Source organism: Netta rufina, assembly GCF_964035555.1.
Source record: "Netta rufina genome assembly, chromosome: 28".
In the NCBI taxonomy this organism is placed as follows: Eukaryota; Metazoa; Chordata; class Aves; order Anseriformes; family Anatidae; genus Netta; species Netta rufina.
In genome coordinates, this window is record NC_140152.1 from 927334 (window position 1) to 941683 (window position 14350).

Below are 14350 nucleotides of genomic sequence, written 5' to 3' on the forward strand. Positions count from 1 at the left end.
TGCTAGCAGAGCACAATTAGAAACCCTTTGTCCTATAGTCTTCATGACAATGCCCCTACAAATATCCAAAACTGCTTATTTAACAGATTCCTTTGTCTTGGGTTAAAAGTGAAACATATATAAATACCACAATGCGTGTCGACAGCTACAGACCACCCAATTCAAGCAAGTGGTTTTACTCATGCAACCCCATGCCTCCATGTGGAAACTCCTGCCAGAAGGGGCCTTTCAGAGCTCGGTTTGTCTCTTTATCTAGCAACAACCAAGTTCAAAAAAGCTCCACGTTTACTGCAGCTAAACTTCTTGTGTTGCAACACTCACCACGTTTACTGTTCTCTCCAATATGCTTTGTACAGGTAGACAAGCTCCTAAGGTCTCTTGCAAGTCTTGCAAATGAAATCAAAGATGATCTAGCGTTTCTTCAAAGCATAAAAGGCCATGGAAAAGAGAGGAGCAAAGGAGGGAAAAAAATAGATCTAAAGGAAATACCAATCAGCTTCCCTTTCTTTGGGGACCACTTGTAGCTCTGTTTCAATGCTACAGTTGTAAAATTTAACAAGAACAGACGTTAGCCAGCCCCACTCATCCCAGCTGCGTTCGTGACACTGACAGAGCCTTCAGCAGCTCATGGAGCTTCTGAATGGAAAACTCACCAAAGCAAAGCTGCAGCCTCCCTGGGCTCAGCACTGGCAGCTGCCTAGCCCCTTACAAGCAGATGGGCTGCTTTTGGCTGGACACACAACTGTGATTGGTGCAGCAGTTTTAAGCTGCTCTTTCCACAACCACATTGGGAGGACCATGAAGCCGGCACCAGGAGGGACAGGCAGCGGCCAGCAGCCAACACCACACATTTGGAGGCGGACAGAAGCCTGCGCAACTCGGACACCAATTCAATTTTTTCAATCCCCTTCCTTTTTCAGGCAGCAGTAGCCCACAACCGTACAACATTGCCTGTGAGAGCACAGCCTCACACCCTATCTGCTCTCCCAACGCTTTGTCAACGAAACTTGCTAGTAAAGAGCCTCCTACAGACAGACCGGCCATCAATCACAGAAAACACTGTGCAGAAGCCTTCTGGACGAGCCTCAAGAAACAAGCCTACCTGCTCTGTGGGCGGTCACAGGAGGATGCCTTGGTGCTGAGGCCAAGAGGAGGCCTGGTCATCCTGCGCCTCGGCCCCAAGCCCTCCGCCAGCCTCCTCGTGCAGATCGAGAGGCCCCCAGAACCTCCTGGGCCACGCGAGCAGAAGCTGTTTCACGACAGAAGAATTCCACACTTTAATGTGGCCTGGGCACGTTAAAAAAGTTGCAGACTACAGGAACTGAGAATACTCAAAGCTACTCATAACAAGTGAAAAACAAAAACAAACACACACTGGTAGTTATTACAGCCAACTCTCTCTAACTGAAATTTATAATACAGGGTTCTTGTCTTCAAGTTAAACGTTTGATCTAAAACTGAAATATGATCTCCCAGATAAAATTCAAGTTTTTGCCAAGACATTTCACAGGAAAAATGATGGAAAGAAAGCAGACGCTTTTTCAAAAATCACTTGCAAGAACACAGTTTTGTATGGAAAATGGCAGAGGAAAGTTTCAGGGAGCACAACTGGGCCAGATTTCCCCATCCACGTTCCTACAACTCTAACGTCAGGAGTCTGAGGGCCAAGGCCAGAACCACATCCACTACTGTGACTTGGAGCACATCAGTGTCCAGATGCCCTGCCAGCACACGTTCCTGCTCCTGCACGAGCCAGTCTGCCCTTTGGCACACAGAGATAAGGCCATGGAGCAATTTTTTAATTATATATATTTATTACTAGTGTTATTATTGAAGAGCTTGATCTTTCTGTTTACCTCTTCCCTAAGAGTTACCCATCCTGATTTTTCCTAGTGAGGACTCTTTCCTGTAGCTTAGGCTCAGCTCTCTTGATCACAGGAAAAAAAAAAAAAAATATAGGAAAGCTTCTGCAGGCTTCAATGCAGAAGTCAGCCAGCCCTCTTGCTACTAAAGACATTTTGTATCTTGCAGATGAGAAGCACTGCAGGTGTTTTTAAAAGAACAAATAGGAGTGTCCAAAAGCTCTTGACAAGTAGTATTTTCATGTAACCATTATTTTCTATAATCACACACTTTTAACCCTAGTTAAAAAACCTCATCAGTATGACTACAGCTTTTAAGTTTTCAGTAATTATCACAACTATTAATGTAACATCTACAAAGAGAACAATCACACTACGCATCATACGAGCAGTGGCAGACACGTTTCAGTTATAGATAACTTTGTTCTGCGAAGCACCAACTTTTTCATAAAAAAAGTAGTTTTTGCTAAACACCACGAGAGCAAGCAGGAGTGAAAATAACCATTTATTTTTGCCAGAACGCAAGCTCACTGCTATGAAGGAAGGTCACAAGGAACACAAAGCACTACCCACTCTTGTACAAGGTGTGGCTGTTTTGGTCACATTATTTTTCAAGTAAACTTCATCCCTTAGGAGATCTCAGACATTATTTTGATGTAATTCTGTAACCTAGTCTCTCAGGTGCATTTGTAGAGGACTGGTTATCTCACAGTGCAACTCCTCCAGCTCTAACCCGAATCCCTAACCTAAAGCAACAGATTTAAAGACTACACATTTATTTCTCAAACACACAGAACGTGTTCAATTACATCAGACAGCTGACATTGCCTGAAGCAAGGAACAATATCCTAGTGCCCTTCCAAATTCACATTTTTCTATATTTAGGTCCTGCATATGAAACTATGCTTATCCTGCTGGGGCCTGGTGGGTAAGCACTGTTACTCTGCACTTCATTTTCCCCACATGTGAAACGTGAGCCTAGCGAGATCTGATCAGCCTACACAGCACTGCACACTAAAGGCAGCAAACAGCCCAAACCTGGGAGAACAAATGGTTTGAAATCCTGGGTGTGGCGTTGGGGAAATTAGAAGAAAAAAAAAACAAAAACAAAAAAAAAAGCCTGTGCCTTTCTATCAGTAGATCTCCAAGCACCATACAAAGGGTTTGAAGATTCCTTATCTGCGTTTCACAGATAGGAACATTCTGTGCATAGTGACTGCCCAAGACTGAACTGTCCTGCAGCAAAAGCAATTCTCACCTTTGCAGAACTGGTTCAGTGTCTGACTCACTAGACCACACTTCCTCCTCCTAAAACAGGCTGGGTGGCCAAAGTAGCTCTTCAGAAGCGTGCAAGCAAGTTGTGGTCAAGCATTCACAAAGCAGGGGAAAGAGATCTCCTGTGAGCTCTTCACTGCCCACCAGATGAATCCAAATGACTCAAACACCAAAATCTGACACAAGGAGTTAAAAATGCATTAAGAGCAAGATTTGCGTACTTTTTAATGATTAGATCCTGTCCTACTTCCCACACTTCAACCACATCACACTGACTGCCAGTTACCAAATGCTGAATCCGCTCATGTTTTCAGCAGAAGTCACTTGGATCACCGAATTCTGACCTACCACCGAAGACAATCTTATTTAACCTGCATGATGCGGGAGGTCAGTCTCACTAGCCTCAGGGTTTAAAACACAGCTTGGGTGCCTGTAGCAGCAGTGGTCCATAAATCTGAAGGAGAGGATGTTACAGCTGGAGACAAGATGGTTAGCAGAGATCAAAAAGACAGATTAGGAAAAGCCAATCAATCTTGCAGAAGACTAGCAGGACAAGCGCCTCTAATGGCCCTGGGTTCCCTCCATCTGCAGAGGATGGGTTTAGGTGCCAACAACGGCTGAGGAAGGCCAAGCGAGCTGCTGTGGTGCTGCTCTGCGTGGCACCTGGACACCCTCTCAAAAGCGTCGTGCCTTCAGCAGAAGGTGCTTCTCCTCCAGGGCTTACCTTTATTTACGCCCTCTACGGAGGCTCACCAGCACAGCTTCAACGTTCACAGCACATCCACAGCCAACAGCAACTACAAGGGTCTGTGAAAAGCCAAAAACAAAGCGCTTCCAGCTGCTATGAACAGCAAGCTCTGAAATCCAGTCAGTGCCTTGAACCACTTTGCATTTTTAGGTCTTGCTTCACGCTAAAACACCAGTTAAACTTGGAGTAAGGAAAAGGGAAAGTATGGTCAATGCAATATTCCACGCTGTATACATAGACTATTTTTTTATATTATCAGATTTTATCCCAAAGCAAGATACTGTCATCCAGTTTCCACAGCAAAATCTGAAGAACAAATCTTCTTGCCAAGGGATATGAGGATCAGAAGTCTTTTCTGAAGCATCCAATTACTGTTGTTCCCTTATATCAAGGAAATTTAAGGACATTCACAAAAATACACGCACATCAGTATGTACAGAAAGATACCTCCTGCTGCTAACAGGTTGCATCTGTTCTCCTCCCAGCCTCAGAGAAGCAGCAAGGGAAGCAAGAGCAACCACAACTGCATTTTGAAACCCATCTCCCACACAGCAAGAGAGCAGCCAAGTTTGCTGCAGCTCAAGCAGTTAGTATGTTTATTGTCTAATAAAACTAAACAGAAAACACCACGGAAACCATGGAGTGCATTATGGCCTCCTTAAGGGCCAAGCTCCAGTATACACCGAAACTACCAAGTTAATGAAAGAAAAAGGGATTAGATAAGAAAATCCAAACTCATCTGGGTAATCATTATAGACCATGAGTACCAGTGATCCAGTATTTACAGCTGTGGGTCTGGATGCTACCAGGCACTCACACTTGACTTTCACTGCAGCTACCTAAACCACAATAAAACCGTTTTGCCTTTCAACATAGCAATTACAACTGTTGCTACGGACACTGCACAAATGCAAGAGGGAATCCTTCCCGTGAAAGTGTGTAGGAGGGGCTGTATAAATACATTAACATGCAATCGCTCTGCAGAAGCGTCTGTGGCAACATCCACGTGGGACTGTTACACCAGGATGACCCGCTGGCTTCAGGCGTCACAAGCCAGACATTGCCAATAGCAGCTCTATTATGAAAGAATATAAATTAGTTAAAAATTCCAAGACATTTATATCAGAGCACACAAGGGAATGCAACTATTTTGGTAAAGCAGCACCTTGCACTAGCACAGACTGCTGCCCTTTTGGTAACTGCAGTCAGACTGTTCCCACAATACGACAGCTGGAGGGAGCATGCTGAAGCCTCAGTTCTTCCAGCAGCAGAACAGCACCACGTGTACGTGCAGAGGACTCTGTTTGCTTATTCTGGGAGAGAGCAGGCTGCTGGACTTCCACTCAAGTCAACAACAAAGAAGGCCCCGCCAACATTTCACGAACACCTTAAGCCCACGCACCTCACCATTACCTCTCCAAAAGCCAGCTCCTGCTCTTGGGCAGCACTGCCAGCACATGCATGCCTCAAAGTCAGGGAAGGGCAAAGCTGAAAATGAACCTTTTTAGTGTTTTGGCTGAGCTCCTTCCAACCAGGCCAGTTCACCACAGCAGCGTGCAAACACACCGCTGTAAGGGCGAGGGCAGCCTGGTCACAACAGCAAGCGGACAGAGCTGGCAACAGCTGCTGCAACTCGCAGAAGCACCAGTGCTGAGCTTCCCTGTGGCCAGAGCCCTCGTTAATGAAGAAATAACAATCCTATCCAGCAGTAACCGGAGAGGTGGATGGAGCGGAAAGGAAAACAGCCATACACATCCACACTGCCAGGAACTTAAACCTGCACGTAAAATCTAAGCAGAGTTATTGCTGGTAGAAATTAATACCCAGCCCCAGAGCTGCATTAAGTGCCTGAACTTTTCCAGCTCCAAGCAGACTCTCTTCCCCTGTTTTGAATACTATCTTTAAAAACTACAGCTTCCCTACCCATTTTTTCCCCATTAATCACCTTTAATTAAGATAGCACAGAAGCCCCAAGAGAGGGATCAAGGCTTTGGGACCTTCCTGCTTCTCCCCACCAGCAACCATCCCTTCTGACGTAACCCCCTGGAAGAACTGGCAGCTGAGGCACCAAAGGAGACCCCCAAGCCGTGACAAAGGCAATCCCCCTCCTTGGATGAGCAAGGAGGAAGAGCAGAAAAGCTGCTATCATCTTCCTCAATCCCGCTGACTTCCAACCTCTGCAGTGGAGGCAGGCAAGGCTGGGAGGAAGATCAGGGCACAGCCTCGCTGGACCAGCAACGTGATGTTTTGCTGATCCCCGTCTCCTGCAAGGAAAAGTGGCAGGCCAAAAAGAAGCATCTTTCAGGCCACTGGCAGGACAAGGATGCCTTGAACAACCACGTCATATCCCATAAAGATATTCCAATCTGGGACAGCTCGGGAATTCTACCCCTACTTACCAGGCTTCAATACTACAATGTAAGTTAGCGATAAAGCCTTGCGCTCCTTCTGAAGCCCACTGAGTTCCTAAAGATGTATTGGGAGGTACAAAAGAAGAATACAAATAGTTACGGTTTCTCCCCAGTAAGCTTCAACTTGTGGAGCAATGACACAAGCTACACCCAGCACAGATTTGGAACAGTACATGAATTTCCAAGTGCCAACGATTCTTTAAAGCTTCAATTTTAAAGACTTGTAAATAGTTTAAACCCCACAATTTTGCAGTATTTTCATCTTCTGTTGCAGATTTCTGTTTCTTCACATAACCAGAAAGACCAAGCGCGACAAGCGGTGGCTCCAGCCCCCAGCTCCAGGGGCTGCCTGCGGACCCGCAGGCCAGAAGGGCTCACCTGCACCACCACAGCAAGCCAGCTGCGGCAAAAGAGAAATGAAAAAACTGGTTTTAACGCCCAAATCCTTCTGGATTCTATAAGTAGCTACTACCATTTTTGAGGTTTAAAAAGTAAATGACATAGTAATGCCAAAAACTCAGAGAGCTGCCCTTCACACCAAAAGTATCTGAAACGTTTTCAATTAAAGTAACAGTATTAGCCCCCTCTCCTTTTATCTTTATACACGAACTTATTCAGAATTTTCTGAAGGTTTTCTTGATTTTTTTTTCCTGATAAACTTTCCAACACTTCATTTAGCTCCTCAGTATAAAAATCCTTAGATTTTTCACAGGGCACCAAGCAAATCTTTCAGTGAAGACTTTTCGGAAACTCTCATTCACTCGTTAGATAAACAAACCAAAATACTCAGCACAGAAACTTTTTCATCATTCATAGATCCGTTCATATCTGTGAAGCCATCATTTCCTGCTGTAAAACATACTCACCTTCTTCCTATGCTCTAAAAATAGTACCTACTGAATGTGGTATCTATAGAAGCACGTGGCAAGCATCGCACATTCAATTTTATTACTTGATCCCCTCTTCAGAGGAAGTTTTGTCATATCTTTAATAATCACTACAAGAGTAAATATATCACGGTCCTAATGCATTCAGACACCTAATATGAACTTTTCTTGCTTCTGTGGATCCTTCTGTTAGAAGCAGAAAATAAATTAAGCAGCAATATTTTAAAGACATTGAGATACTTCTGGATTATCAATCCGTGATAATACACTGGGTGCAGGGGGGGTCCTTGTCTCGATCGTTACAGTGAAAAGCTTTAATCAGCCAGTCAAAGGTTAACTCAAAGCAGCCACAAAAATAAAGGAGAGAGAGGCAGTAAGAAAGAGCTAAAATAGAAAGAAAGAAGAGTACAAAAGTAGACATATGGATGTCTGGGGAGAAGGGTGATTAAATTTCCCATAAATCTTGCATACCAAGAGGTAAGATATTTTGCCTAAGCTCCCAAGAGAAACACAATTCACTCACATAGCTGAGGCTTGAAAGGATAATCATCTCCATATATATTTACGCTGCCATGAAGGACAAGAGTTGGAGTTGCATGTGGTGGCATGGATTTCCCTTGGCACACTGAAAGCTTTCAGTACCGCATCTGACCATAACTGATGGGTGCGTTTTAGGCAGATAAATTTGAATTGCCAGAGCTGGAGCCCTGGCCGGGACAGGGACATGAATCCTCACTCATCTGCTGCAAAGAAAAGCACCACCCTGAACAGCTACTCCATCTTTCAACAGTTACCTTTCAGATAACTGAGTTATATGAGACATAAGGAGTACCACGGTTTCAGGATGAGAGGCAAGGGAACGATTTTTACTTTATATACAGCAACATTAGGAGAAAAGCATTTGTCAACCCAACTCGTGATTTTGTATTGCACCCAACGGGTCAGAGCCTTGAACAAAAGCCAGAGGGAAAACCAAACGAGCACCGGGCGTCACTCCTGGCAACTTGCACTTGGCGGGGCAGAGCCCAGAAGGCAGCTGCTGTTCAGCAACACCCGCGTGCCTGAGGTCTTCCCATCAGCGAGGCCACCTCGCGGCATGCTGCTGGGCTCTCAAGAGCAAAGTACCGAAAAATGAAATAGCTGTGCCAGCTCTGTCATTTGCTTCTGCTTATTCACTGGGTAGCTGAGAAACCCAAGCGCTTTTGAAATGACTGAGTCAACTATTTGCCAGCTTTCTACCGCTCACTCCCGCCACTCCAAATCCTTTGAGGACTGGGGACGGCGCGAGGGTTTGAGAAATAGGAAGTCTGCTAAAGTTTTCAAACCTTTTCTTCACTAGAGAAGTTTCTTTAATTAATGAGTCATCCCCACAAACACTTCCCAACAAGCTGCATCAACAGCATCTGTGAAATCAGAGAAAATCCCCTAACCCCTGCTGCCGCCGCCACCGAATTTCTGGGTGATTACTCAGGGCGCGGGGAGGCTCCGTGGGCAGAGGCAGCCCGACGGCCACCCCCAGCCCAGCCGAGAGGCAGCGTGACTCACAGCACGGAGCAAGGGTGGAGGGGGCTGCCAGGAAAACGCTGGAACTTTTTTTTTTTTTTATATATATATATTTATTTTTTTTTTCCAGCCCAGCTATTTTCAGCCCTCCAGCTCACAGCACCGCCCCGCACAGCACCGGAGACCTGGCACCGTGCCGAGATACAGCCCCGTTGTGCCCCCCCTGCCTCCAGCACCAAGTGATGCAAAGGGAAACTGCTCACCATCAGCTCGTCCCAATGGAGTACAGGACTGGGCAGGGAAGCAGCAAGAGGATAGGGCTGTGGACAGGGTTGGCGACAGGGGGACAGTGCTGGGGACAGTGGACCCCCAGGACCCTTCCGTGGTCCCCCCAGCCCAAGCACCATTCCCACTCCCGGCTTCAGCCTCTCCCACGCCTGCTTCAACTCCTGAGAAGTCAAAGCCAGCTGTCAGAAAAACGACTGCCACTCAAGCTGAGCGACACAACGAGGGGAAAAAAAAAGAAGGAAGACATTAAATTCAAGTATTTGTAAGCAAGGTTTGTTGTTCATCTCTACGGTTGATCTTTAATTTTAAAGGTGTGCTCCCAGCTGGGCAGTGATTTCCATTGTCACAGGCTGCCCTTGGGCTTTTAACGCACAGCACTTTGGTGACAGGATGACAGCAGTTGTCTCCCCAGCCAGGTGGGGGGGCTGCGGGGAGGGTGATAAAGCAAGGATAAAATCCACACAGGAAAAGCACCATGTGCCCTGCCACCTGTGCAAACACCACCCATCAGCACCACGCTTGTATCCCATTACTCCACAGCACTGGGCACACACACGCCCCTCCCACGGCCAGAGGCTGACAACACCAAAGCAGCCGGCAGTAATTTTTTGTGCCTTTACAGCCAAAAATCAGCAGCAAAGAGGAGGAATGCAGACTAACCAATGAATTGTTCAAGCCAGGCTTGTCCTCACAGTTGCAGATGTGAAGGCACAAGCTTCAGGGGCTGACAGTGGAGGCACCTCACCCTCATAAGCCTTTGATGGTGGCACAGGTGGGACCATCCCCTCCTGGGACAGAGCCGAGGCCCCAGGACTTCCAGACTGGGAGACGGGAACCAAAGCAGTCAGAGACACCCTGGATGCAACACCAGCATACAGAGGGGGCCTGGGCCACCAGGGGGGCTCCCAGGCACCACAGCACAGCCCCCTGCGAGCACACGGGGAGGTGAGCGGTTAGCTTTTGGGGAACGCTATTCAGCGGAACAATGGGAAGGCCTGGAGATGAAAAGATCCAGGCAAGACAGGCAGACATGACTCCCAAGATAGACAAGGATTTGTAGGCTGTTTTTTTTAGCAGGACAGGGCACAAGACATCTGCAGCCATCAGGACGAAGGCTCAGTGCCACCAGGGAACCAACTCCCCCCGTGTCACCCAGCTGCGCCCCACCAGGGCTTCCTGCACCATGCCACAAACCAGCCCAGTGCCAGCATGGAGGAGAGGAGATCAATAAGACACTGCCCTCTTACCGGTGCAAGCGCTTGCTCATACCCACAAACCTGTATGCCGTGTTAGGGTGCAGTTTAACGACAATTTGGGTGACAAAAAACAGCTTCAGCAGCTCCCAAGCCTCCTGTTGCTCAGCTCCACATTCAAGTAACCCCTCGCTGGTGCCATGGATAGTATGAGCAGGACTGTGCCAGATCAGATTGTGGCACTGAGACAGATATTTTCTAAAAACACGCCTTTTTTTCTCCCCTATGCACGACAGGCTGAGTTCTAGGGCAGGGCCGCTTGTGCAGGGGAGATGACAACTGCAGACTCCTCACAGATCAGGCAGAGCCCACCACAGTATGGGAAATCTCCCCATTCAAATCTAAGGAATGCTTGGATGTAACTAGAGTAAAAATCAGAGACAAATACAGGAGAATGAATGAGTTTAAGGATAGTTCGCTGGAATAAACCTAACCATCTGCAAGTCTTTGAATGACAAGGGGATTTCACCCCTTGTATCCATCAGATCTACCTCTAGGCAGCAAGTACCACATTGTGCATATCCATGCTCGAAGCTGCCTACAAATGCCACCCTCAGCCAGCATTAGCCTATTTAAGACCACCTAGATCCATTAATTCCACTCAATCACCCAGCTGGGCAAATAAGGAACTTCCTTTACCCAGGCCTGTACCTCTTATGCTACCAAAACCATTGGGTTTTGTTGTTGTTGTTTTGTTTGTTTGTTTTTAAACACAGTATCACTGGTCTTTGACAACCTAAAGCAAGCAACAAATGGGGCAGGTATGTGGGAGTCAAGGAGTTAAACCGCATACAAAAGAATAAACTCACTTCAGCTCTGATTAAGCAGGGCACTCATAAAAACAGAGGTCAACATCAGAAAATATTTTGTGAGTCATAAGGAGAGATTACTCACCATGCACTATTCAACTTACTCATCACAGTGTGCTATGGACAGAACTGCTCACCATGTATTCATTAGGAAACCATGGCCTTTCCTTTGAGAAAAGCAGAAGGCGGGGGAAAGAGTCATACTTTCAGTTTTGTATGTAAGCCAGTGGGAGGCTGTATCTGCAACGCCAGTGCTCTCTCCTCCCACGGCCCTAATTAGACTTGTAGGGAAATACGTGTTTCACATCACCCTCCTCGGCTCTTTTAGCATCCCAACAAGCCTCAGTTTGTCAGCTGAGCTATTGTGCAAGCTCAGCAGTCTGAAGAGATCCCACTTTTCCTAATGGGCACGAAATAAGCAGCAGTCCTTAAATAAACAGGCATTTATCAATCCAGGCACCCATTGATACAAAGGACTGGACTCTTAGCCCTGCACACAGAGCAATACTAACGCCGCTCCTTTCAGACGTGGTAAGCACACAAAAATAGCCAAGTGACTTAATGGGGGGGGGTTACATCACACCGCGGTGCTCGTCAGGCTGCAGGTCTCAGCCACCTCCCAAAACCCGATCTCGGGGAGGACGATCCCTGCCACCCCTGTGCCTTCACCCCAAGTAATCAGCGGGGGCCACGAGCTTCCCCTTCCCCTTTTTCCCCAACTCTCTTTGGGAAACGCATCTCACATCAGGAAGCAGCAAGAAAGCTGCTAACCAGAACAACCGGAGGCATTTCTGTTCCTCCCCAGGTATCCCACCTTGCTTCCTAGGAAGCCTGCAGCAGAAAGAGTGGTGAAACTAAGAAATGTTCTGCTTACGTCAAACGGAGCCGAGCTCTAAAACCACAACGGTACATATACCCTGCTGCCAACTGAAGGCTGAGCCAGCGAGGGAAAGAAAGTCTGCAGTTCAGCAGAGTACAATGTTAGCAGGCCAAACGCTGCCATGCACAAAGAGCAGGATTTATTTCCAAAGCTCCAGAGTTCATCTGCTGCCGCAAAGGCCAGAGCCGTGAGCGGCGTGCGTGTGTGTATGCATGCGTACCCACGCACACAAGCGTACACTCCCATAATATGCAGCACGATCTTTTCAACAAAACTGCAGGACAGAACATTGATTGGCTCCAGATGAACCATCCACTTCTGAATTACCGTGGAAAAATATGCAGTGCCAAGAGGCCGGTTTAACGGCAGGATGTTCGGGTTTTGCGGCATTTCTTAACATACGCAGATAGCACATGGGGATAAGCACCCTGCCCACCACATTTCTGATTAACTGGGAAAGTAAATCTATGCACACTGCCATCTTCAGAACCTGCTGCTCAAGTTTTCCTAAATTAACTAAACCCTTGTTTCCCATGCGGAAAACAGCACCAAAATTCACACGGTGGGGGGAGCAGGTTTGGAGGATTTTTGTTTTTAAGAAAAACGTAGCAAGTTCTGCAAATACACACAAAACCGCTCCTTCCTTCCAGATTAATCCCTAACCTATGTAATCTTTAACCTACACTTCAATCAGACAGCCTAGAACCGCAAGTTAATATTTGGCAGCACGAAGACCGAACCGGTCAGCATTATGCTTTCAGTTTCTGACAATTTAAGCAGAGCGCGCGCCCGCGCACACACACGAATGACAGAGCTGCCCAAACAGGAAAGGCTGCATTAACCAGCGTGTGCTGGAGGCTCCAGCTCCGGGAGCAGCCGATGAAAATAGCACGCCAGCATACATGGAGGATGTTTTGGAAACCACAGATACAGCAACAGCACCGAAAGGCAGCGGCAGATAGGAAGGCACAGCCATCTCCCCTGCCACAAGCAATACATTTCTAATCATTCACACACAAGCATGTTGCGATTGCCAGGCGAGCGGTATCGGCGGCATCAACTGCCCCAGCCTCTGCGTCCCAGCATGTTCTCCCTGCGAAGCAGCACACATACAAGAGCAAGCCCTGAAACACAAGGAATAATCAACAGCACGCAGGCCAAGCAGAAGAGCTATCTACACGCACAGGGGTTTCTCCTTTTACAAAACCGTCCCCAATGCCGAGACAAACGCTTGAGGTGAAATACTGTTCAAGGATCGACACAAGCGCTAGGGACAGAAGAAAAACACCATCCCCAGCCTTTCACCTCTCGTGAGGTGTTCAGACCGGGCACGGACATTGCTATCAAGGTCACGCATCTCGGAAGAGACTCGGAAGGGGCAGGAAAGAGCCGGGCAAGTTGGGCAGAGCGCCGCTCACGTAGCCACGCGGGGCCGAGTGACATTTTATTTGAAAGCGTGTGGGTCGCAGCTGCCATCAACCGACAAACCGCACCGGGAGCCGGGCTGCGAGGACAGGTGCTGGCGTGAGGGAAGCCGGGCACGAAGCCCCTCGCCGGGCTCCTCCCGGGCCCCCCGACCCCACCAAAACCGCCGAACCCCGGCAGTTTGGCCCCGCTCGGAGCGGCTCCCGCTGTTACCCGCTTCCACGAGCCGAGCTGGGGCAAAAGCCGAAAAGTTTTCATTAAGCAGCCCTCCTCCTCCCCGCCCTGCAGTGCGGGCAGCCAATTATAGGCACAAACGGGGAATTTGACTGCCCGGGGAGCCGCGGCAGCCCCCGGGCCGCCCCTCGCCCGCCGCCCGGGGCGCTGCGCCCGAGCCGGGGGCCGGGGCCGGACCGGGGCCGCCGCGGGCCGGGGGGGACCCGGGGGGAAACGGGGGAAAGGGGCGAGGGGCGGCGGGCGCTGACAGGGCGCGGGCAGGTGCGCGGCCGGGCCGTACTCACGTAGACGGGCAGCGGCCAGGGGTAGACGGCGGGCTCGGCTCCCACCGGCGACTTGAGCCGCAGCTCCAGCCTCTCGCCCATGTCGGCAGCCGGAGGAGCGGGCGGCGGCCCCGCACCATGCTAGGGGGGCCGGCCGGGGTGTGGCGGCCGGGCCCGGCCGGGGGCGGGAGCGAGGGGCGGCGGCGGCGGCGGCGGCCGGGGAAAGAGGGGGGGGGGGGGGCGCAGGAGGGCGGGGGGGGCGCCGCTCCCCTCGCCTCCCTCTATTGTCGGCGGCGGCTCGCGGGGCTCTCCGGCGCCGCCGCCATCTTGGGCCGGCGTGAAGCGGAGCACAATGAGGCGCCGGGGCCGGGCCGGGCCGGGCCCCACCGACGCGCCAGGCTCGGGGGCGGGGGCGGCCGCGCTCCCTCCCCCTGTCCTCAGCTGCCCTCCCCGCCGCGCGCCCCCGCCCGCTCCGCCCCGCCGTGCGCGCCCCCGCGCCGCTCGCCCCCCTC

General features: G+C 49.4%; 1 protein-coding gene across 5 annotated transcripts in view; it reads right to left on the reverse strand.

Annotated features, from left to right (window-relative positions):
- The window catches only part of DOT1L (DOT1 like histone lysine methyltransferase), a 74085-nt gene extending 60094 nt beyond the window's left edge, over nt 1-13991 (reverse strand). For all 5 annotated transcript variants that reach the window (XM_084302764.1, XM_084302766.1, XM_084302763.1 and 2 more), the window contains exon 1: nt 13860-13991. In XM_084302764.1, coding sequence (XP_084158890.1) covers nt 13860-13940 — 81 coding nt within the window. In that variant the 5' untranslated portion in view covers nt 13941-13991. The remainder of the gene's footprint in view (nt 1-13859) is intronic.
- Nucleotides 13992-14350: the final 359 nt, after the last annotated feature.